This window comes from Mastigoproctus giganteus, chromosome 9 (assembly GCF_048544385.1).
Source record: "Mastigoproctus giganteus isolate SK-2022 chromosome 9, ASM4854438v1, whole genome shotgun sequence".
Classification (NCBI taxonomy): Eukaryota; Metazoa; Arthropoda; class Arachnida; order Uropygi; family Thelyphonidae; genus Mastigoproctus; species Mastigoproctus giganteus.
This window is the reverse complement of record NC_143583.1, coordinates 219,544,568-219,569,606: the sequence shown is the minus strand read 5'-3', so window position 1 is coordinate 219,569,606 and position 25,039 is coordinate 219,544,568. Positions and strand designations below refer to the sequence as shown.

The 25,039-nt window shown below is 39.2% G+C and overlaps 1 protein-coding gene across 1 annotated transcript in view; it reads left to right on the top strand.

Annotated features, from left to right (window-relative positions):
• The window catches only part of shot (dystonin-like protein short stop), a 1,739,701-nt gene that overhangs the window by 146,231 nt on the left and 1,568,431 nt on the right, over nt 1-25,039 (top strand). The window contains exon 9 of the mRNA XM_090380932.1: nt 7,651-7,814. Within this exon, the coding sequence (XP_090237058.1) occupies nt 7,651-7,814 (164 nt within the window). The remainder of the gene's footprint in view (nt 1-7,650; nt 7,815-25,039) is intronic.

Below are 25,039 nucleotides of genomic sequence, written 5' to 3'. Positions count from 1 at the left end.
ATTTTTATTCTCTGTCATATGTCTCATTAGTTCGTCTGACCTCCATTTAGGCCTCAATCTTGAACAGTATTTCTTAGTTGGTATGTAAAGCCTAGTAGCTTCTAAGATAAGATCTTTGAATGCTTTCCATTTTGCTGTTGGTAACATCATCAGTTAGCCCCACTGTATAGAATTTATGTACTGTCTCAGACCATCGTACTCGCCTTTATGAGAGCAAAAACCCTTCCCTTTACCCCTGATGGTAGTTACCTATTTGAGTACATCCCACTTCAGCACACTGTGATCACTGCCACATAGTGGTTCCCTTATCTGCAGATTCTTAGTGTATGAAGAATCACTACTGATAATCAGATCAAGGATATTGCTCCCTCTAATTGCCTCCTGAACATGCTGATGTAGAAAACAATGATCCAATAAATTCACAAAAGCCTTGCTAGTGTGTGAGTGACCAACCCACAAATTCCAGTCAATATCTGGGAAATTAAAATCCCCCATTATAAGACTCTCTGATTTACTGGCCAATTCTATTTCTCTGTACAGTTTTTTATTATACCCATCAGAGTCATTAGGCCTATAGCACACTCTCAATTTTGATCTCCACACTCAATTTTGATCTCCCAATGCTTATCTCACACCAAACTGACTCGACACTGCACTGTCCAGCGATGTTGACTGGCTTCACTTCCTTGGATTTTGTGTTTCTTAACTAATAGCATAACCCCTCCTCCCTTCCTATTCTGTCTATCCTTTCTGTACACATTGTACTCCCCAAATTCCACTTCTGCATTCCTTATATCTGTGTGACACCACGTCTCTGATATCGCAACAATATCTGCCTTTGATGTTTTGAGCAATACCTCAAATTCATCAAATTTATTTACCAAACTCCTAGCATTGGTGTACACGCATGTATACATGCATGTACACCAATGGGGGGGAGATGCCGGAAACTTTGCTGTAGAGACTAAACATGGGTTTCACCACTTCAAGCCTCCAATAAGCAAAGTGGTAGTATTTCACCGGTTGATGAAAGTCATCTACCACCTGAAAAATATACTAATATGTAGTGTTCCACGGAACGCAACCCTTACTTGGGGAGTGGCTGTATAAGAAAAGAATGGGGGGGGGGACAGATAGATAAATTCATATGGACAGATTATTATGGAATATTATTGATAATCCTCTTTCCAGTGATATCTACCTTAGCTGCAGGAATACTGTCAGGCTAACTTTACCCAGTTGGCAAAATTCGATTTACTCAAAGTTAGTCAAGAAGTGGGTAACATTTCCATATGTCTCAAAACAGCAATGTGATTTCTTCCTTATCGTAAACTGTGGCAATCTCCATCCTGCATGTTGGCTCAAATGGGGCAACATAAAGCATCGTGTTATTTTTGATGATACACCCACAAGGTATAATTTCATAGCCTTCAAGGATGCCTATCTGTTGTGTCGTGTAATATGTCAGACAAATGAACCAGATGACGTACATGGAGTCATTTTGTATCATGTGTAACTCTGCAAAAAGCATATGGCAAAATATATAATTTGATGGGAAAGTATAATTTGTATCCCTTATTATCCTGGAATACAATGAAGTGCTATTGCTAATCAACTGCAGTTGGAAATATCTCTGAATCAGGCTCCCTTCACACTTTGTAGTCTCCTAGAAGAATAGTGAAAAACAAGAAATTAGTTTCTTTTCTGAGATACTAGAACCATATATGACAAACTATTTACCTTGGAGGAATGACAGATTTCACTGTCTTATGCCATATTGAGTGTTTTTGGTCTAGATGCTATTCATTATGATGTCATCAAGCACCTTCAGTGGCATTGATATTATAAGGTCATAATAAGAATATTATTAATGCCATGTAATGACTATTTGATTTTCATATATAATTATTTAATTCTAATATGTAAAGATAATTAAACTGTAAATTTAAATTTTCTTAGTAAAAAAATGAACTTCTATTTCGAAAAACGTATAATTAGTGGTAAGGAACTGCTCTTGACTGCCCACGAGAATCCACAATCTTTTGATCTTCAGAATTTTATTAGTTTTAGTACCCTGGCAAAAAAAAAAAAAAAAAAAAAAAAGTTTGGATGTCCTTGCTCCATTGTAGATCTGTCTTCTTTCTGGCATGTATGGGGTGTATATGCTGAATATGCAGGGGTATTGAATGCAAATTAAAAGAAGCCAGGATCCATCTAACCTACTTTTAGGTATCGGCTGTTTGTTGCCCGGACCATTTTTATCATATTTGGGCTGAAATTTTTGAGTTTTATGTTAAAATTGGACTAAGTATTACCATTTAGGTTTTATGATTTCTGAATTTAAATTTTACATGATCAGCTGTTTTTTTTTTCCATTGGGAAAGTTTCCTCTTCTTTGGTTTATGGAAAAAATATTGGGGTAATTCTGAAATGAATGTAAACTGATTTTATTTGAAGAAAAACTAACAATTAAACTGACAATTTGGTACATGCACTAGCTATTTAGATCAACTGGTTGTAGGAGAGTGGTTTTTATCATATCTCCTCCTCATGCTGCTGTGTCATTAGCATTAGTAAAGGCACATGATGCAAGAAAGCAAGCTTATATAGCATCAGCCAAAAAAAAAAAAAAACGTTCAAGAATTACTGGTTGAAACAGAGGCTAGCGAAGTGGATTTGGTGGAAATGACATTGGTGATAAAACCAAATCAGTTTAGAGAATGATAGCACAGATGAAAATTCTAAACTTCCAAATTTTACACTAAAAAGTATACGGGAAGGCATAAAGTTAGCTGAGCAATTAGAATCTTATTTCTTGAATGAAAGGAGCCCAAAGTTCAAAAGGAAGCTTCAAAAATGCTTAATTCCATATGATGAAATTCACAAAAGATTTATCAAGCAAAAAGCAAACAAACCCAGATTACTTATTTTTTTTTTTAAAGAGAGTAGAAGATACGCAAAATCTAGAATGGAGTATTTTTGTTAATCAAACAGTGCATTTTTGTTAAGTTTTGGAACATAACCCCCCTTTTTGTACTTTTTCTTTCTTAGTTCCGTATAATACGGTTTCGCACAACACAACGTTTTATAGGAACTTAACTACCGTGTTATATGGGGGTTACCTGTATATGATATCAAAATTATTCTTTGTGTCAAATTCCTTTGTGACCACATCATAGTATCCAATCATATTGGTCAGACAAAACTTCCCCTTAACAAACCCCTGCTGTGTCTGAACTATAACTGAAGTCTTGTCTAGATGATCCTGCAGTGCTTCTTTAACCATTGCCTTCATTAATTTCCTTGGAACAAAGTCAAACTAACAGGTTTGTAATTACTTGTGTCACCCTTTGATCCTCCTTTGTGAATTTGGATCACATCTGCTCATCTCCAGCCCATGGGTACTTCCCCTGAATCCAAGGAAGCTCTCATAATTATGGCTAAGGGTTTGCTTCCTTCCTTTGCTGCCTCCTCTGATATAGATCCCATCTGGATAGATCCCATCCACCCCAGATGCCTCTCATGTTTTTCTTCAACTATTTCTCCTTCACTTTGCTCTCAATTATTACAAAATCACTTAGCTCCCTCTTAGAGTTTGATAAACTTCTGGCATTCCCCTCCTTGAATAACTCCTCATTTGTGAATGTAGATCCAAAATACTCATTTCGTTTGTTAGCTATCTGAGCAGGATCATCAACAGTTGAACCATCACTATCAAGTGGACCAATCTGATTCATTCCCTTCCTTCTAGAGTTTATATAAGTAAAGAACTCTTTGCTGTTTTTCTTTGCATCCTCTGCCAATGATCTCACACAATCTGGCTTTTCCTGCCTAACCTTCTTTGTGACTTAGTTACAGACAAGCTTATATCTGTCATAGGCTTCCAAGTCACCAGTTGATTTATATGTATCCCATGCATTCTTCTCTGCCACATGTCTCATTAGTTCATCTGACTTCCATTTAGGCATAAATCTTGAACAATATTTCTTAGTTGGTATGAAAAGCTTAGTAGCTTCCAAGATTAATTCTTTGAAAGTTTCCCATTTTGAATTTAATGTTGGTAACATCATCAGTTGGTCCCTCCATATAGAATTTAAATACTGTCTCAGACCTCTGTAGTCACCTTTACGAAAGCAAAAACCCTTCCCTTTACTCCTGATGGTTGAGTAAATCCGACTTCAGCACACTGTGATCACTGCCACCTAGTAGTTCCTTTACCTGCAAATTCTTAATGCATGAAGAATCACTACTGATAATCAGATCAGGAGTATTACTCCCTCTAGCTGCCTCCCGAACATACTGCTGTAGAAAACATCATCCAATAAATCCACAAAAGCCTTTCTAGTGTGTGAGTGACCAACCCACAAAAATCCAGTCATTCCCCTCCTGGGAAATTAAAATCCTCCATTATAAGACACTCTGATTTAATGGCCCACTCTATTTCTCTGTGCAGTTGTTTATTATACTCATCAGAGTCATTAGGCCTGTAACACACTCCTACTCGAAATTTTGTTTTTCCAGTGCTTATGTCACACCAAACTGACTTGACATTGCACTGCCCTGCCACGTCGACTGGCTCTACTTCCTCCATAGCCAGGTGGGAAGGAGTAGCAGTGCGTAGCACACGCTTCTTGATTAGACCGGGGTTCGAGCCCATCACCACCAAATACGGAGGATGCGGAAAGGTCAGCGAATGACCACCGCATATTCCTGAAGCAATATGGCCTTAGTTGCTAATGCTCCTAAATAACAATCAACAACGGCTCTACTTCCATGGATTTTATGGGTTTCTTAACTAATAGCATAACCCATCCTCCATTCCTATCCTTCCTGTACAAATTGTACCCCCCTAATTTCATTTCTGCAATCCTTATATCTGTGTGACACCACGTGTCTGATATCCCAACAATATCTGCCTTTGATGTTTTGACCAACACCTCAAATTCATCAAATTTATTTACCAAACTCTTAGCATTAGTGTACACACAAGTATACATGCACTGTTCCTATTCTTAACTACCCTAACACAGCCCATGTATTTACTTGTTCCACAATGACTTCCAGCCATCTCTGAAATCCCCTGCACTTTGTTTTCCAGGTTGCTGCTCATTCCAATAAGGCAATGCAAGGATCACTTTCACTTCTGCCAGCGGGTACTGTTAATCTATTAGTTCGTATATCCCCTCCAAACTAGCAGTTTACCGACACACCTAAAAATATTCTTTCACCCTTTCTATTTAAGTGTATCCTATCCCTGTTCTAGCAGTCTCTAGTCAAAGCAGTGTCATCATTATTATTATTATTATTTTTTCAAATTAAATTGGTTTATGTTCATTTTAGAAGTATGCTGGTGACTTTTTTTTAAACTAAACTGTGGATGGGTAGTAACTTTTCTATTGAGAAATAAAGTAGTAAATAACACAAAATTTAAATTTGAAATCATGAAATCGAAATGTAATAATTAATCCAATTTTAACATCAAATTCAAAAATTTCAGCCCAAGTAGTCAGAAATTAAGTTTTCTGAGCAGAAAGGACAGGCTGCCAGAACAGCACATGGGGTTTTATCAATGATATATAGGAATTTTGCTAGCAGGGATAAGGAGGTGATTATTCCTTTGTATAAGGCAATGGTTAGGCCACACCTTGAGTACTATATAGGTCTGGGGGGGGCTTCATATTAGGAAAGATGTAAAGTTGCTGGAGTGGAGTGGCGAGAAGGGCAACCAGATTGGTGAAGGAAACAGAAGGGTGCTCTTACAAAGAAAGGCTTCATTTCTGAAAATTGCACTGTCTGGAGACTAGGCACCTGCAATGAGATCTGATTGATGTGTTTAAGCCTTGAATGGATTGAGCAATCAATGCTGATGGGATTTTTCCTCTTGTTCAGACTATGCACATGATGAGGCCTAAATTCAAATTGAGGAAGGAAATTTTCTTTTAGTCAGTCAACAAGTAGTTGATATCTGCAACAAATTCCCATCTGATATGGAAGTGGATAGCTTGAATAAATTTGTTTTTTTTTTGGATGATGCTGCATAAGCTTGCTTTCTTGCTTCATTTGCCACTATTAATACTATTACCAAAAAAAAAAAAAAAAGGTCTGGACAAGAAATAGCTTAAATCTAAAAATACACCAGATAGAATTGAGTAGCTTTTAATCAATGCATCCTATGTACTGTGTTATGTTATGCTTGTTATACTTCATTCTGTTATGTTTGCCTTGGACCATATACATATAAAACTATACCATAGATGCTTCCACTGTAATGGTTTGTGGAGTGCTTGCAAGGTGTAGTGAGTATACAGTTTCACAATAATCCAATCTTTTTTAACATCCAGGAAATGCTGGATTCTTTAGATGACTCCCACATGGGAATCTGATTTTGTCAGATACCAGCACATTCAGGGATTGAGAGAAATAAGTTTCCCGACTAGGCTGCAAAAGCATCACTGCTCTTACTGAACAGTGATTGCACATTGGTCCCTTATTCAGATTTTTGACCTGTGATAAGTCTTTCATTCTAGCAGACAATCTAGCATAGATGGGAGTAAATGAGTTAAATCACATGAAACTTGCAATTAAGCCGTGGTAATCCAGTATGTATAAAAATTCACTTGGAGGATGTTGTCTTGGCCAGTCTTCATATAGGTCATATCCACTTTAATGCACTCTTACCACCTTAAAGCTAAAAATTGCCATATGTATGAACTGTTAAGGCAACGGTTGAGCATTTATTAATTACCTATTCTTACCTGTTCTTTGAATCCAGAAAAATTGTTCCAGAAAAAATGAAACCAGTCTACTAGCAATGCTTTGTGAAGGAATATATTATTCAGATAAACAGCATGTTCATCTCAGTAGATTAGTGCTGATTAGTTTAAATAGTGCAAGTTTGAGTGCAGAGATTATTCCTATTTAAATAAACACCATCTTTCTCTGTCATGTTAGGTGTTGTTTATTTGTAGTAGTGCAGTATACAGGCAATTCATGGTAAATGGGGTAAGTGTGATAGTGATCCCTTGGGGCCAAACTGACTAGTCAATTGTGCATACCAGTGGCAGTGGAGATTTTCTTGAGTATCATATAGGAAATTCAGGTTATTTGTGAGCTTATGGGCTTCAGAAATATCAGTTTCTTTCATTGTCCTTCATATATTGTAGTCAGGGCAAACAACTATTTGTTCTTTCTGGTTGCTTTTTTTTCAGTGAAACATAGTTTCTTAATTAATAGCAATTGACAATACTTGTACATTTCATATTGATATGATCTCAATCACAGAGTATCGAAAAAAACATGTGCAAAAAAATATATAAATCGAAATTTTTAGTATTAAAGTGGGAATATCCCAGGATTGGTGATCAGATCCCCTGGAAAATGAGATATCTATTTTACCCTGCTCAGTTTTTGGGATACTGCTCGAGGAGCACCACTTGATGCATGTTGTAATTAAGCAAATGTAGCACACATACTAATGGGTAGTTGGGTGAACAGCAGAGGCGATCTTTTCACTTTACCCTATAAATTGCAGGTAATTACTTGTCAGCTGTATTTAGTTTTTTTTTTCCCGTAATTTTCTTTTGTTTTTCTTTCTCTCTTATGTACATATTTTTTTCTTCTGTAAAAATTATAGAATTCATTGTTATATAGGAAGAGAAAAGAGTTCATCGCCTTCATCCTACTGATGTGAAACAAAATTGTGACCAAATAGAGAATGATATGAAATATACAGAAGAAAGCATTAAATCAATGTTTAAAGATGTTCAGACTTTAAAGGATGGCCATTATCATCAAGCTCCTGAATTACATAAAAGGTAAAAAAATTAACCATTAAGGTTTTGATACTGTACATTGGTATTATATAGCATGCTTATAATTAAGCTGTGCCACTTTGAAGGCATTTTGAAGAAGAATGCATAATTACACTGAGCTGAATTTAGAGTGGTGATAGTCAGACAGTGTAGAAAGGAGTGACTTGAAAAAAGAAATTGGTTCTGTAAGATGTCACTAGGGGAATTAGTATTAGCAGTGGCAAATGGTACATGGAAGCAAGTTAAAAAATCAGGCAAAAAAAAAAAAAAAAAAACATTATCCACATCATTTTCCCATCTCTGCTATTAATTTATCCACTCCTTCTTTAAATTTATTCAAACAACCCACTTTCACAACACCACGTGGCAGTTTGTTCCAACAATCAGTTACTCTCTGGCTGAAGGCAAATTTTCACACATCTGTTCTGTAGTTATCCTTCTCAATTAAAATTTAAATCCCATTATGTGCATTGCCCAAGAAAGGATGCTATCAGAGAATTTATTTTCCTCAATCCATTTAAGTCTTAAATACTTCCTTCAGATCATCCTGTAGTTACCTACACTGAAAGGACCGAATTTATGGGATACCCGGTTACTGGGCAATACAATGCTATTACCCCCTTGCTAGTGGACGACCCACCGCTTGGCAGGTACACTACATTACTGCATCCATGTAGACGGTATTTTGATGTCATTATGGATAAACATCATGAGTTAACCGACTTTAAAAGAGGGATGATAGTGGGTGCCCGACACATGGGTCCCTCTATTGCATAGGTGATACAGAAATTGCACTATCCCCGTTCGACAGTATCAAGAGTGTATCAGGAATATGCCAATTTCGGAATAACATCTCATCGTGGACAGTGCTGTTGGTGGAGAAAGATGGTGGATGAACGTGGCCGTCGACATCTGTCTCACATTGTTTCAGCCAACCAGAGAGCGACAGTGACACAAATCACCACCAACTTCAACGAGGGAGGTGCCAAAAATGTCTCCACGAAGACCATCAGGTGATCATTAGCCACAATAGGTTATGGGAGCCACTGACCCACCAGAATCCCATTGCTAACACCATGACACAGGACTCTATGCCTCAACTGGGCGAAAGAACATGGCACTGGACCTTGGATGATTCCAAGGTCCAGTGCCGATGAGTCTCATTTCCAGTTATTTCGAGCGGATGGGAGGATGTGTATCTGGCAGAAACCACACGAAGCTAGGCATCCGTCATGCCAACAAGGAACTGTTCAGGCAGGTGAATGGGTGGTAATTGTCTGAGGAGTGTTCAACTGGCACACGTCTAGATGCATCTCTGAAAGGTCCAGGTTATATATCCATCCTTACAGACCATCTGCATCCCTTCATGGTCATCATGCACCCACAAGGCAGTGGACTCTTCCAGCAGGACAATGCACCTCCCCACAGAAATGAATCGAAGAGCATTTAGCAGATTTTATCACCATGGAATGGCGTCCCTGTTCACCGGACATGAACCCTATGGAGCATCTTTGGGGTACTGTGGAAAGGTCTGTTTGCGCTTTGGAACCTTTACCCAGGAATGCAATGGAATTATGGACAGTGGTGCAGCAAGCATGGATGGAAATACCTGCGGAACACTTTTGTGAAGTAGTGGACTCAATGCCTTGCATGTGACTGCCCTTATCCAGCCAAAAGATGGACCTAGCGGTTTACTAGGTAGGTGTCCCATGATTTCTGTCCACTCAGTGTAGTTTCAAGGTGCTGTAATATACAAAACTCAAATATTTTGGTAAGCTAACCCTTTATTCCCATTGACTAATCTAGTTGCGCTTTTCTAAAGTTATTCCAGAAGATCCACATCCTTTATAAAATGAAGCTTCCAGACTTGAATGGTACTTGAGATATAGCCAAACTATTGATTTATAATGGAATAATCAACTCCTTGTCTCCCCTACTGGCCAAATTCCTGTATGTCATTGATAGAACTGCTTTAGCTGCCTGTATGGACAGCTCAGACAACTTCATGTCAGATAGAATTATGCATACGTCTTTTTTGTTCTCTGCCACTTTGAGTGTTGGTATCACCCAATTGTTATTTTATTCTGAGATGTTTGCTACCCCTAAATGCAGTATTTATCACTATTAAACTTTAACTGCCACTTTCCAGCTTATCTGTTGTATTTATTTAGATTCTCTTGAAGATCAAGATAGAGAATCATTAGCATTAGCAAAGGCACATGATGCAAGAAAGCAAGCTTATATAGCATCAGCCGAAAAAAAAAACAAAACATACCCTTCTCATTTCACCCACACATTCACTGCAAATGTTTGTCTAGTTCTGCCTTGAATCTGTTTAAGGTATCAATTTCTACAAGAAAAGATGGAAGTTTGTACCAGCAATCAACCACCTGCTGGCTAAAGGCAAACGTCCGCACATCTATCTTACAACTGTCTTTCGTCAGTTTGAATTTATGCCCTCACAGGTGATTATTCTGAGCAAGAGGAAGAATCCTATCATCATTGAGCATGCTCAAACCATTCAAGGCTTTATAAACCTCAATCAGGTTGCATCACAGGTGCCTAGTCTCCAGATACTGTAATTTGGAAAACTAAAGCCTTTCTTCTTAAGAGCAACCCTTTGTTCCATTCACTAATCTTGTTGCCCTTCTCTGTACTCATTCCAACAGCTCTACATACTTCTTAAAATGAGGCCTCCAGACCTGTATACAGTATACAAGGGGATAATCACCTCCTTCCCTGCTAGAAAAATTCCTGTATATCATTGAAAAGACACCATGAGCTACTCTTGCAGACTGTCTGCACTGCTCAGAAAACTTCATATCTACCTGCACAGTTACCCCAGGTCCTTTTCACTCTCTACGATTGTCAGTGTAGTTACACAATTGATACGTTACTCTGGGGTTACTGCTTCCCATATGCAGCACTTTACATTTGTCAATGTTAAACCTCAGTTGCCACCTCTCAGCCCACCAGCTCAACTTTTCTAGATCCTGTTGCAGCATGTCATTAGTGTCATTAACAACCTTGCCGACCTTCGTATTGTCTACAAACTTCGACATTAAGTATGATATACCATCATCAATATCATTAATAAATACAGAAAACAACAATGGACCCAACACTGAACCTGGGGGACTCCACTAATAACATTAGTACATAAAGAGCAGTGTCCTTTGATTACAACTCTCTCTATTCTCCCACTCAACCATCCTTTTATCCATTGTAGCAACTTGCCCTTAATGCCATACTGCTCCAATTTGTACAGTAGCCTTCCATGTGTCATCGTATCAAAAGGTTTCCTAAAATCTAAATATATGATATCAAAATTATTTTTTGCATCTCGTTCCTTTGTAACCACATCATAGTATCCAATCAAATTGGTCAGAAAAGACTTCCCCTCAATGAATCCATTCTGTGTCCAAGCTATATGGCCTATAGCTGCCGTTGCGCCTAAAACATACAACAACAACAACCGAGCTATAACTGAAGTGTTCTCTAGGTGATCCTGCAATTCTTCTTTAACCAGTGCCCTCCATTATTTCCCTAGAACTGAAGTTAAACTAACAGGTCTGTCTCCCCCTTTGATCCTCCTTTTTGGATTGGGGTCACATTTCAGGGAGGGATAATCAACTCCCTGTCCCTGCTAGCAGGGACAAGAAGGTGTGGCATTAGCACTGGGATAATCACCAGGGAGGTGATGATCCCATTATACAAGGTGAGCAATGGTCAGGCCACACCTAGAGTACTATGTACAGGACTGGAGGCCTCATTTTAGGAAAGATGTAGAGTTGCTAGAATGAGTACAAAGAAGGGCAACAAGAAAGGCTTAAGTTCTTTCTTGGTAAGAAAGGCTCTTACCAAGAAAGACTTAAGCTCTGCAAATTGCAGCACCTGGAGAGTGATCTGATTGAGGTGAATAAGGCCTTGAATGGGTTGAGCAAGCCACCTATTTACTCCTATTCCGCTTGCTCAGATTAAGAACCTGAGGGGATACAGTTTCAAATTGAGGAAAGATAGTTGTAGAATAGATGTGCGGAAATTCGACTTTAGCCAGAAGGTAGTTAATTAGTGGAATATACTTCCATCTTTTCTTGTGGAAGTTGATAGCCTAAATAAATTTAAGGCTGAGCTGGACAGACATTTGGAATGGAGGGGTGAAAAGGGAGGATTTTTTTTTTCTCTTTGGCTGCATAAGCTTGATTTCTTGCATCGTATGCCTCTACTAATGCTAATTTGCACATCTCCATTCCATCAGTCCAAGGAAGCTCTCATAATTATGGCTAAGGGTTCGCTTACTTCCTTTCCTGCCTCCTGCAGTATAACTGGATAGATTACTGCCAGAGTTTAATACACCTCTGGCATTCCCCTCCCTAAATAACTCCTTATGTGTGAATGTAGATGCAAAATATTCATTTAGTTTGTTAGCTACCTAAGCAGGATCATCAACAGTTGAACCATCAATATCAAGTGAACCAATCTGATTCATCCCCTTCCTTCTAGAGTTTACATAAGTAAAGAACTCTTTGCCGTTTCTCTTTGCATCTTTTGCCAAAGATTTCTCGTAATCTGCCTTTGCCTGCCAAACCTCCTTTGCGACTTGGTTACAGGCAAGCTTTTATCTGTCATAGGCTTTCATGCCACCTGTTAATTTTTATGTATCAAATGCATTTTTCTTCTCTGCCACATGTCTAATTAGTTCATCTGACATCCATTTAGGCCTAAATCTTGAATGTTATTTCTTAGTTGGTATGAAAAGCCTAGCAGCTTCAAGATTAATTGTTTGAATGCTTCCCATTTTGAATTTGCTGTCGGTAACGTCATCAGTTGGTCCCACCGTATAGAATTTAAATACTCTCTCAGACCACCATAGTCACCTTTACGAAAGGAAAAACCCTTCCCTTTACCCCTGATGGTAGTTACCTCTTTGAATGAATCCCACTTCAGGACACTGTGATCACTGCCACCTAGTGGTTACTTTATCTGAAGATACTTAATGCATGAAAAATCACTGCTGATAATCAGATCAAGAGTATTACTCCCTGTAGTTGCCTCCTGAACCTGCTGCTGTAGAAAACAATCATCCAATAATTCCACAAAAGCCTTGCTAGTGTGTTAGTAACCAACCCACAAATTCCAGTCAGTATCTGGGAAATGAAAATCCCCCATTATAAGACACTCTGATTTACCAGCCTACTCTATTTCCCTGTACAGTTATTTATTATACTCATTAGAGTCATTAGGCCTATAACACACTCTTACTCTCAATTTTGCTTTTCCAGTGCTAATGTCACACCAAATAGACTGAACATTGCATTATCCACCAACATCAATTGGATGCTCTTCCTTAGATTTTAGTGTTTCTTAACTAAAAGCATAACCCCACCTCCCTTCCTGCCCTGTCTATCCTTTCTGTACATATTTTATGTCCCGAAATTCCAGTTCTGCATTCCTTATATCTGTGTGACACCACGTCTCTTTTATCCCAATAATATGTGCCTTTGATATTTTGACCAACAACTCAAATTCATCAAATTTATTTACTAAACTCCTAGCATTGGTTTACACACAAGTATACATGCACCTGTTCCTATTCTTAGCTTCCCTAACACAGCTCATGTCTTTGCTTGTTCCACAATGACTCTCAGCAGTCTCTGCAATCCCCTGCACCTTGTTTTCCAGGCTGCTGCTCATTCCAATAGAAACAGTGCAAGAATCACTTTCACCTCTGCCAGCAGCTGTTAATCTATTAATCTGTATATCCCCCAAGCTAGAAGTTTTCCGATCCACCTAACTCTGCCTTGATAGCATCAGCAAATATATTAATTGTATCCCATCCCTGTAGAAGAAGTCTGTTCTCTTTAACAAGCACAGACCAGGCTGAAAAAAATTCTATCCCTTCAGCCTTGCACAATCTCTCCAGGGCCGAATTGATTGATAAGGCTCTCATCATACACTCCTTCCTATCGTGTCTGGGCAGAATTGCAGATACTTTCAAATTCAACCCTAACTCACAGCTTTTTTTAAACATTGACCTGTACTTGTTAAGTAATTCTGCCAGTCTCCTACTCTTAATATCATTAGTGACAATGGGTACGACAATATCACCTTTTGTGCCTAAAAGATGATAAATGATTAATCAGAATGTGCCTAAAAGATGATAAATGATTAATCAGAATAGATTCTCCATCCTGAATACTATCATTAACCTGTGTGCCCACTTTTTTATCTTCAGAAAACTTGAAATACCTACATTAATAAATATTAAAAACACTAAGAGGCACAACACTAACCTCTGTGAAATCCGACTCACCATAGTGGGATTTCAAAAAGAAAAGTCGTGAAGGTATAACTATAACTGTCTTTTATAACCATTGTCTGTCTCATTCTGCTTAATCATCCTTTTATACATAGTAGTAACTTACCTCTAATGCCATATTGCTCCTATTCAGTTTGTACAATTGTACAGTACAGAGGCTTCTCTAATTTTATGATATCAAAAATTTTTTTTTCATCCAGCTCAGATTTGTTAAGTTGCTTCATAGAAGCTAATCAGGTTAGTAGGTCAGGCAAGTTTTGACCAGTCTGATTAACTACTATGATGCAACTTAAAAATCTGAGCTGTGATTGTAGTATTACTGCATTTCTGATTCTGCATTACATCTTTAACCACCAACTCCATTATTTTATCAGAAATAGAAGTCAAGCTCATAAGTCTAATTATGCACTTTGTCCTTTGTAAACTGGGAAGACATTCACATATTTTTCCACATTGAAAGTGTCACAATAGGAGCGAGTACATGTTGAGACTTATCTATCAGTTATACCCTGGAGAGACTGTGCAAGGCTCATGGGGCAGAATTTTTCTCAGCATGGTCTGTGCTTGTTAACAGAAGAGACTGTTTTTACAGGGCTGCGATACACTTGAAAAGAAGGGGTGCAAAAATATTTTCTGATGCTATTCAGGTAGTATTCAGTGGGTTGGAAAATTGCTAGCTTTGGAGGGGAAACAAAAACTAATAGATTAATTAGAGCTATAGACAGAGATGAAAGTAATTCCTGCACTACTTCTATCGGAACATGCTGCAGCCTAACAAGGTGCTGGGGATTTCTAAAGTAATGGAGAAATCAATTAACCGCTATCTCTTCAACTACCTAGAAACCTTCCGTCTGATCAACGATCACCAGTATAGATTCCGTCATTTGGGGTGTCATGTTCACAACTGTGAACATGACACCCCAAATGACGCTTCTTGATTAGACCTTGATTCGAGCCCGTGACCACCAAATACGGAGGATGTGGAAAGGTCAGGGAATGACCGCTGCATATTCGCGGAGCAATATGGCCTTAATTGCTAATGCTCCTAAAAACCAAATAACAATCAACAACAAACTACCATCACCCTCAGTGAGCGATCAGAGAGAAAACTGGATAACCAATTACAAAAAACAGTTGGCAAACCATAAGATGGAAGCTCGTTTAGAAGACCTTTATGCCAAACATGATCAAAAGCCTTTGAGATGTCAAGAGCAACTGCTTGTGTTTCACCAAACTTTGCCATTGAATTTGTCCATAAATAGATAACATAAGGCTGAATATCACCAGTGGATCGACACTGACGGAATCCATACTGGTGATCGTTGATCAGACGGAAGGTTTCTAGGTAGTTGAAGAGATGGTGGTTAATTGATTTCTCCATTACTTCAGAAAGAGTAGAAGTAATTGCAATGGGACGATAACTGGATGGGTGGGATTTTTCACCTTTTTTAGGAACTGGTTGGATACGAGCAAATTTCAAAGCAGAAGGAAACAACTTTGGAATAAGAAAGTGATTAAATGGCGGCAAAGAAGAGGAGTAAGATCAGGAGCACAGGTTTTGAGAACAAGTGGAGAAATACCATCAGGACCTGGAGCTTTCTTAGCATCAAGATTCATCAAAATCCTTCTGATATCCTTTTGACGCAAGACTATAGGAGGCATTGAATGGAGCGTGTTGGGAATGGTGGGAGGGAAGTGTTTTACCAAGATCATTAATACACGAGTTGGAAAAAAAATGGAATGCAAACAGGTCAGCTTTATTCTTGGCTGAAGTGACAATAGAACCATCTGGTTTTGACAGAGGTGGGAGCAGAGAAGGGCAAAAGGTGCAGCCAATAGCTTTGGCAAGAGACCAGAATGCTCGGCTACCATTTGGGCAAGAAGCAACTTTTCTAATCTTAGCCTGTTCAAAATCTAGTTTGGACTGATTAATAACTACTTTACAATTGTTGCAAATGGTATAGGCAGAAAATGAAACTGAAGAATTGGAAATAAGACAATTACAATATGCAACGTTCTTCTCTTGAACAGCCTTAATACATTTATTGGAAAACCGTGGTATAAATAAAGGACGAGATTTTAAAGTGGAGTGTGGAATAAAGGATTCCATTCCTACAAGAATAATTTCACTGACACGATCTGAGCAAACGTTGACATCAGAACTTTTGAAATAGTAATCCTATCAAGGAAAAGAAGAAAAGAAATCTCGCAGGTCATCCCATTTCGCATTCTTGTAATGCCAAACAATACAATGTTGGGAATAGCCATGAGCTAAAGGCTCCATTGGAGAAGAGACAATCACCAAGTTGTGATCTTAAGTGCCTAAATGATTGACCACTCACTTCGACCGTGTACTTAGAAGTGTTGTTTGTGAGAAAAAGATCAAGCATGTTGGCTGTATGGTTAGGATTGTCCGGTATTCTTGTAGATAAATTAACAATCTGTGCAAGGTCATTAGTAATTGGAAAAGCCTCAGCATCTTGACCAGTTGGGTCTGTGTGACTAGAAAACGTAAGCTAGCTGGAGTTTTGAACATTAACATCACCAAGGAAAATTACCTCACTGTTAGGAAAGTTGGACTGGAGAAAGTCAAGTTGCAAAGAGAGGAAGTCAAAGAGCTCCGAGTGATTAGTGGAGTTGGGAGAATGGTAGAGACAACAGATGAATTTGACATAATGAGGTAGAGACATTGTTAGCCAGAGAAGGTCAAAAAGAGGAGATTCCAAATTACCAAGTCTCTGACAGGGAATATCAGAAGGGACATATGCACAAGTACCACCTTTGAGGCATAAGGAATCATACAGCGAATAGTTTGGGCAACTGAGATGATCAGTAGTTGAATCAACCGGTAACTGCGATTCTGTCAGAAAAAGTACATGGGGTTTGGCAGACTACAAGTAAAAATGGACATCATTGAGATTATAATTGAGACCACGTATATTTGTGAAACGAACTAGGAAGTGTTTGGGAGGTTTAGATCTTTTTGCAGATAAACTTACTCTGTTAGTTTGACCATTCATGGTGTATTCATTAGTAAGAAAAAGTGGAGGGGAACATGGTGTATGAAATAATGAAATTTTTGGATATGGCATACACGTGCTAAGAATATATAAGAATATAACGTTGCCTCGGCAATACCCACCTCATACACAATACTCGGACTCCCTCCAGTCACTATCTTGCAGAATAAAGACAGCAAGATTATACACTAGCTGATCCGGAAGCCTGCTAAAGAATTACCAATAGGTTCTGTCCGGTGCACTAACTAGTTACCGGCCTGCGAACACTGTTTTAGAGCTGTACTTTTTTTTTTTTTTTTTTTTTTTTTTGATTTGGTAGTTGTTGGCGCATCGGCTTCTGTGGCCATATTGCACCTCCCAAGGTTTTTTGCAGTACTTTGATCCAAGCCCGAGGCGGGAATCGAACCCGCGACCTTTGGGTTACCGGGCAGGTACTTTACGTACTCTTGAAATGTAAGGAAGATTGGATCTCGCCATGATGTTCATCATAACCTCGAAAGTCATCAGTCACACTGCATGATGGAAGAGATGGGGAACGGTTGACCGGAACTTCGTGCTGGAAACTAAATATAGGTTCCACCACTTCAAGCCTCCAATAAGCAATGGAGCGACACTCTACGTTTAGTTTCCTGTTAGATCTGCAAGAACCTTTGCCACTAAGCTGCATTACAGGAAGTGATACAAACCCTCTCCGAATTTTTTTTTTTTCATGCTGGAAATGGATTCAGTACTAGGAATATAGTAAATAAATTTGATGAATTTGAAGTGCTGGTCAAGACATCAAAAGCAGATATTGTTAGGATATTAGAGACGTGGTGCCACACTGATATAAGCAGTACAGAATTGGAATTTGGGGAATACAATGTGTACAGGACAGGAAGGGAGGAGGGGTTGTGCTGTTAGTTAAGAAACATGCAACCTAAGGAAGTGCATCCAATGACATTGGTGGATAATGCGATGTTTAGTCAGTGTGGTGTGACATAAGCACTGGGAAAGTTTTTTTTTTTTTTTTTTTAGGAGCATTAGCAACTAAGGCCATATTGTTCCGGGGATATGCGGTGGTCATTCCCTGACCTTTCTGCATCCTCCGTATTTGGTGGTCACGGGCTCAAACCCCAGTCTAATCAAGAAGCGTGTGCTACGCACTGCTGCTCCTGCCCACCTGGCTACGGAGGCACCTACTGGGAAAGGTAAAATGACAGTAAGTGTGCATTATAGGCCTAATGAATCTGATGAGTATAGTGAGCAATTGTGCAGAGAAATAGAGTGGATCAGTAAATCAGAATGTCTTATAATGAGGGATATTTACTTTCCAGATATTGACTGGAATTTGTGGGTTGGTCATTTGCACACTAGCAAGACGTTCGTGGATTTACTGGGTGACAGCAACATGTTTGAGAGGCAACCAGAGGGATTAATACTCTTGATCTGATTATCAGCAGTGATCCTTCATGCATTAAGAATCTGCAGGTAAAGGAACCACTAGGTGGCAGTGATCACAGTGTACTGATGTGTGATTTACTTAAAGATGTAACTACCATCAAAGGTAAAGGGTAGGCTTTTTGTTTTCATAAAGGTGACTACAGAGTTTAACATTGTAGTTGAACTCTCTAGAGTTTAACTTTGTAGGTGACTACAAAGTTTGACATTGACAAATGAAAGTACAGGTCAACCATCACTAATCTGGCCACCACTAATCCAGTTCACCGCTAATTCGGACATAATTTCCGCGAACGTAATTTCAAATTTCCCGGGTTGGCACACCGTCCTGCCACTGCTGTTTTGGTGGCGTTATTTGTTACATCAAAATCTGTAACAATGCTGACAAACTTATTGCGACGTTTCAGAGAGTATTTTTTCGCAATTAGTTTTATTGCAGCGCTTGCAATAAACTAATCACAAACGACCTTCATATGTTTTCCATAATAGCATCACTCCTATGTGGCCGACATGATTTCTCAAGAAATAAAGTAACCTTCTGGGCCACATCGGCCACATATATGTGACATAAAAAAATTCTCTTTTTTTATATTTTAAGCAAAGAAACAAAAACACTGACATTACAATATTTATTTTAAAATTACTAATCAAATAATTTGCTAAATATTTTTTGACCCTCTGGAATTTTTTTCTTGAACTAGCTTGGAAGTCAACATGTTAAAGGTAGGAGGAGGTGGCTACCTGTTGGGTAAACTGTATGTGCTAACTCACCAATCCAGCACCCCACAGGCCCAAACCTGTACTGCATATGGGTAGCAGTAACTCCAGAGTAACATATCAACTGGGTGATACTACACTCAGGGTAGTGGAGAATGAAAAGGACCTGGGAGTAATTGTGCAGTCAGATATAAGGTTATCTGAGCAGTGCAAAAAGGCTGCAAGAGTAGCTCATGGCATCTTGTCTATGATATACAGGAATTTTGCTAGCAGGGATATGAGGGTGATTGTCCCCTTCTATAAGGCAATATTCAGACCACACCTTGAGTACTATATACAGGTCTGGAGGCCTCATTTTAGGAAAGATGTCAAGCTGCTGGAACGAGTACAGAGAAGGTCAATCAGATTGGTGAGTGGAAGAAAAGGTTGGTGTTACAAAGAAAGACTTAAGTTCTGCAAATTGCAGGTTCTGGAGACTAGGCACCTGCGAGGTGATTTAATTAAGATGTATAAAGCCTTGAATGGATTGAGCAAGCTCAATGGTAATGGGATTCTTCTGCTTGCCCCAGATTACTCACCTGAGGGAGGATAAATTCATTAGCATTAGTAGAGGCATTTGATGCAAGGAAGCAAGCTTATGCAGCATCACCCGAAAAAAAAAAAAAAAAAAAAAAAAACACTTCCACTTCACCCCTCTGTTCGTCCGAAATGCCTGTCCAGCTGAGCCTTAAACTTATTTAGGCTATTAACTTCCACAACAAGGGATGGAAGTCTGTTCCGCTGAAGGCTAAAGGCAAATTTTCGCATGTCTATCCTACATCTGTCTTTCCTCAATTTGAATTTATGCCCTCTCAGTTGATTATTTTGAGCAAGAGGAAGAATCCCATCAGCATTGAGCATGCTCAAACCATTGGGGCACCTCCGTAGCCAGGTGGGAAGGAGCAGCAGTGCATAGCACACGCTTCTTGATTAGACCAGGGTTCGAGCCCGTCACCACCAAATATGAAGGATGCGGAAAGGTCAGGGAATGACCACCGCATATCCCGGAGCAATATTGCCTTAGTTGCTAATGCTCCTAAAAAAAAAACCAAAACAAAAAAAAAACAAAAAGCTCAAACCATTCAAGGCTTTATAAACCTCTATCAGATCACCTCGCTGGTGCCTAGTCTCCAGTCACTGTAATTTGCAAAACTTAAGCCTTTCTTCGTAAGAGCAACCCTTTTGTTCCATTCACTAATCTTGTTGCCCTTCTCTGTACTCCTTCCAGCAGCTCTACATGCTTCTTGAAATGAGGCCTCCAGACCTGTATACAGTACTCTAGGTGTGGCCTGACCATTGCCTTATACAAGGGAATAATCACCTCCTTATCCCTGCTAGAAAAATTCCTATATATTACTGACAGTGTGGTACTACACTGTCAGTGTAGTACCACAGAGTTGATACGTTGCTCTGAGGGTTGCTGTTTCCCATATGTAGTACTTTACATTTGTCAATGTTAAACTTCATTTGCCACCTCTCAGCCCATCTGCTCAACCTTTCCATCTGCTCAACCAATCCTGTTGCAGCAGCATAGTGTCAGTAGTGTCCTTGACAATCCTGCCAACCTTCGTATGGTCTTCAAACTTGGACATTAAGCTTGATATACCATCATCAATATCATTTATAAATACAGAAAACAATAATGTACCCAACACTGAGTCCTGAGGGACTTCACTGATAACATTAGTCCACGATGAGCAGTGTCCATTGATTACCACTCTCTGTCTTCTCCCCCTCAACTACCCCTTTATCCATAGCAGCAATTTGCCTCCAATGCCACACTGCTCCAATTTTTGCAGCAGTCTTCCATGTGCAATAGTATCAAAAGCCTTTCTAAGATCCAAATATATAATATCAAAGTTATTCCCTGCATCCAGTTCTTTTGTGACTGCATCATAGTATCCAATCAAATTGGTCAGGCAAGACTTCCCCTTAACAAAACTATGCTGTGTCCGAGCTATAACTGAAGTCTTGTCTAGATGATCCTGCAGTGCTTCTTTAACCAGTGCCTCCATTAATTTTCCTGGAACAGAAGTAAAACTCACAGGTCTATAATTACTTGTGTCAGCCTTTGATCCTCCTTTTGTGAATTGGGGTTACATTTGCACATCTCCAGTCTGTGGGTACCTCCCCTGGGTCCAAAGAAGCTCTCATAATTATGGCTAAGGGTTTGCTTACTTCCTTTGCTGCCTCCTTTAAAATAACTGGATTGATCCCATTCACCCCAGGTTCCTTTCTTGTGCTTATCTTCAACAATTTCTCCTCCACTTTACTCTCAGTTATTACAAGATTCTCTAGCTTACTGCCAGAGTTGAATACACCTCTGGCATTCCCCTCGCTGAATAATTCGTCATGTGTGAATGTCGATGCAAAATATTGATTTAGTTTGTTAGCTACCTGAGCAGAATTATCAACAGTTGGCCCATCGATATCAAGTGGACCAATCTGATTCATCCCCTTCCTTCTAGAGTTTACATAAATAAAGAACTCTTTGCTGTTTTTCTTTGCATCCCTTGCCAAAGATTTCTCTTAATCTGCCTTCACCTGCCTAACCTCCTTTGTAACTTGGTTACAGATCAACTTGTATCTATCATAGGCTTCTGTGTCACGTGTTAATTTGTATGTATCCCATGCATTTTTCTTCTCTGCCATATGTCTCATTAGTTTATCTGACATCCATTTAGGCCTAAACCTTGAACAATATTTCTTAGTTGGTATGTATAGCCAAGATAATTACTTTGAATGCTTCCCATTTTGAATTTGCTGTTGGTAACATCATTAGTTGGTTCCACTGTATAGAATTTAAATACTGTTTCAGTCCATCGTAGTCGCCTTGACGAAAGCACTTCAAATTAAGGAAAGACAATTGTAGAATAGATGTGCAGAAATCGCCTTTAGCTTGTGGGTGGTTTATAGTTGGGACAAAATTCCATCTGTTGTATTGGAGGTCAGCAACTTACATAAGTTTAAGGCAGAATTAGACAAACATTTGGTGTGAATGGATGGGTAAATTGGGAAGGGTTTTATTTATTTTTTATTTTTTTTTACTGATGCTCTGTAAGCTTGCTTTCTTGCATCATATGCTTCTACTAATGCAAATATATGACTGTAACTGTTTCTGTCTGCTTCGCAGTAGTTATCATATGTATCCTCAATTATTTTGATGTGTGCAATATCAGGGGTAGAATTTTTTTCAGCCTGGACTGTACTTGTTAACAGGAGAGATTGCTTCTACAGGGATGGGATACACTTAAATAGAAAGGGTGCAAGAATATTTGCTGATGCTATCGAGGCAGTGTTAGGTGGGTCGGAAAACTGCTAGCTTGGGGGGAGACAAAGACCAATAGATTGACAGTAGCCACTGGCAGAGGTGAAAGAGATTCTTGCACTGCTTCTATTAGAATGAGCAGAAGCCTGAAAAACAAGATGCATGGTATTTCAGAGACTGCTGGGAGCCATTGCGGTACAAGTAAACACATGGGTTGTGTTAGGGTAGCTAAGAATAGAAACAGGTGCAGGTATACTTGCGTGTACACCAATGCTAGGAGTTTAGTAAATAAATTTGATGAATTTGAGGTATTGCTCAAAACATCAAAGGCAGATATTGTTGGGATATCAGAGACGTGGTGTCACACAGATATAAGGGATGCAGAAATGCAATTTGGTGAGTACAACGTCTACAGAAAGGATAGACAGGATAGCAAGGGGGGAGGGGTTATGCTATTAGTTAAGAAACACATAAAAACCAAGGAAGTGAAGCCAGTCGACATCGCTGGACAGTGCAGTGTTGAGTCAGTTTGGTGTGACATAAGCATTGGGAGATCAAAAGTGAGAGTAGGAGTGTGCTATAGGCCTAATGACTCTGATGAGTATAATAAGGAACTGTACAGGGAAATAGAGTGGGCCAGTAAATCAGAGAGTCTTATAATGGGAGATTTTAATTTCCCAGATATTGACTGGAATTTGGGGGCTGGTTACTCACACACTAGCAGGGCTTTTGTGGATTTATTGGATGATTGTTTTCTACATCAGCATGTTCGGGAGGCAACTAGAGGGAGTAATACTCTTGATTTGATTATCAGCAGTGATTCTTCATGCATTAAGAATCTGCAGATAAATGAACCACTAGGTGGCAGTGATCACAGTGTGCTGAAGTGGGATTTACTGAAAGAGGTAACTACCATTAGGGGTAAAGGGAAGGGTTATTGCTTCCGTAAAGGCGACTACGATGGACTGAGACAGTATTTAAATTCTATACAGTGGGACCAACTGATGATATTACCAACAGCAAATTCAAAATGGGAAGCATTCAAAGAACTTATCTTGGAAGCTACTAGGCTTTACATACCAACTAAGAAATATTGTTCAAGGTTTAGGCCAAAATGGATGTCAGATGAACTAATGAGCATATGGCAGAGAAGAAAAATGCATGGGATACTTACAAATTAACACATGACACAGAAGCCTATGATAGATACAAGTTGATATGCAACCAAGTTACAAAGGAGGTTAGGCAGGCGAAGGCAGATTACGAGAAATCCTTGGCAAGGGATGCAAAGAAAAACAGCAAAGAGTTCTTTACTTATGTAAACTCTAGAAGGAAGGGGATGAATCAGATTGGTCCACTTGATATTGATGGGTCAACTGTTGATGATCCTGCTCAGGTAGCTAACAAACTAAATGAATATTTTGCATCGACATTCACACATGAGGAGTTATTCAGCAAGGGGAATGCCAGAGGTGTATTCAACTCTAGCAGTAAGCTACAGAACCTTGAAATAACTGGGAGTAAAGTGGAGGAGAAACTGTTGAAGATAAACACAAGAAAGGCACCCGGGGTGGATGGGATCTATCCAGTTATATTAAAGGAGGCAGCAAAGGAAGTAAGCAAACCCTTAGCCATAATTATGAGAGCTTCCTTGGACTCAGGGGAGGTACCCATAGACTGGAAATGTGCAAATGTGACCCCAATTCACAAAGGAGGATCAAAGGCTGACACAAGTAATTATAGACCTGTGAGCTTAACTTCTGTTCCAGGAAAATTAATGGAGGCACTGGTTAAAGAAACACTGCAGGATCATTTAGACAAGACTTCAGTTATAGCTCAGACACAGCATGGTTTTGTTAAGTGGAAGTCTTGCCTGACCAACTTGATTGGATACTATGATGCAGTCACAAAAGAACTGGATGCAGGGAATAACTTTGATATTATATACTTGGATCTTAGAAAGGCTTTTGATACTGTTGCACATGGAAGACTGCTACACAAATTGGAGAAGTGTGACATTGGAGGCAAATTGCTGCTATGGATAAAGGGGTGGTTGAGGGGGAGAAGACAGAGAGTGGTAATCAATGGACACTGCTCATCGTGGACTGATGTTATTAGTGGAGTCCCTCAGGGCTCAGTGTTGGGTCCATTATTGTTTTCTGTATTTATAAATGATATTGATGATGGTATATCAAGCTTAATGTCCAAGTTTGCAGATGATACAAAGGTTGGCAGGGTTGTCAAGGACACTACTGACACTATGCTGCTGCAACAGGATCTGGAAAGGTTGAGCAGATGGGCTGAGAGGTGGCAAATGAAGTTTAACATTGACAAATGTAAAGTACTACACATGGGAAACAGCAACCCCAGAGCAACGTATCAACTCTGTGGTACTACACTGACAGTGGTAGAGAATGAAAGAGAC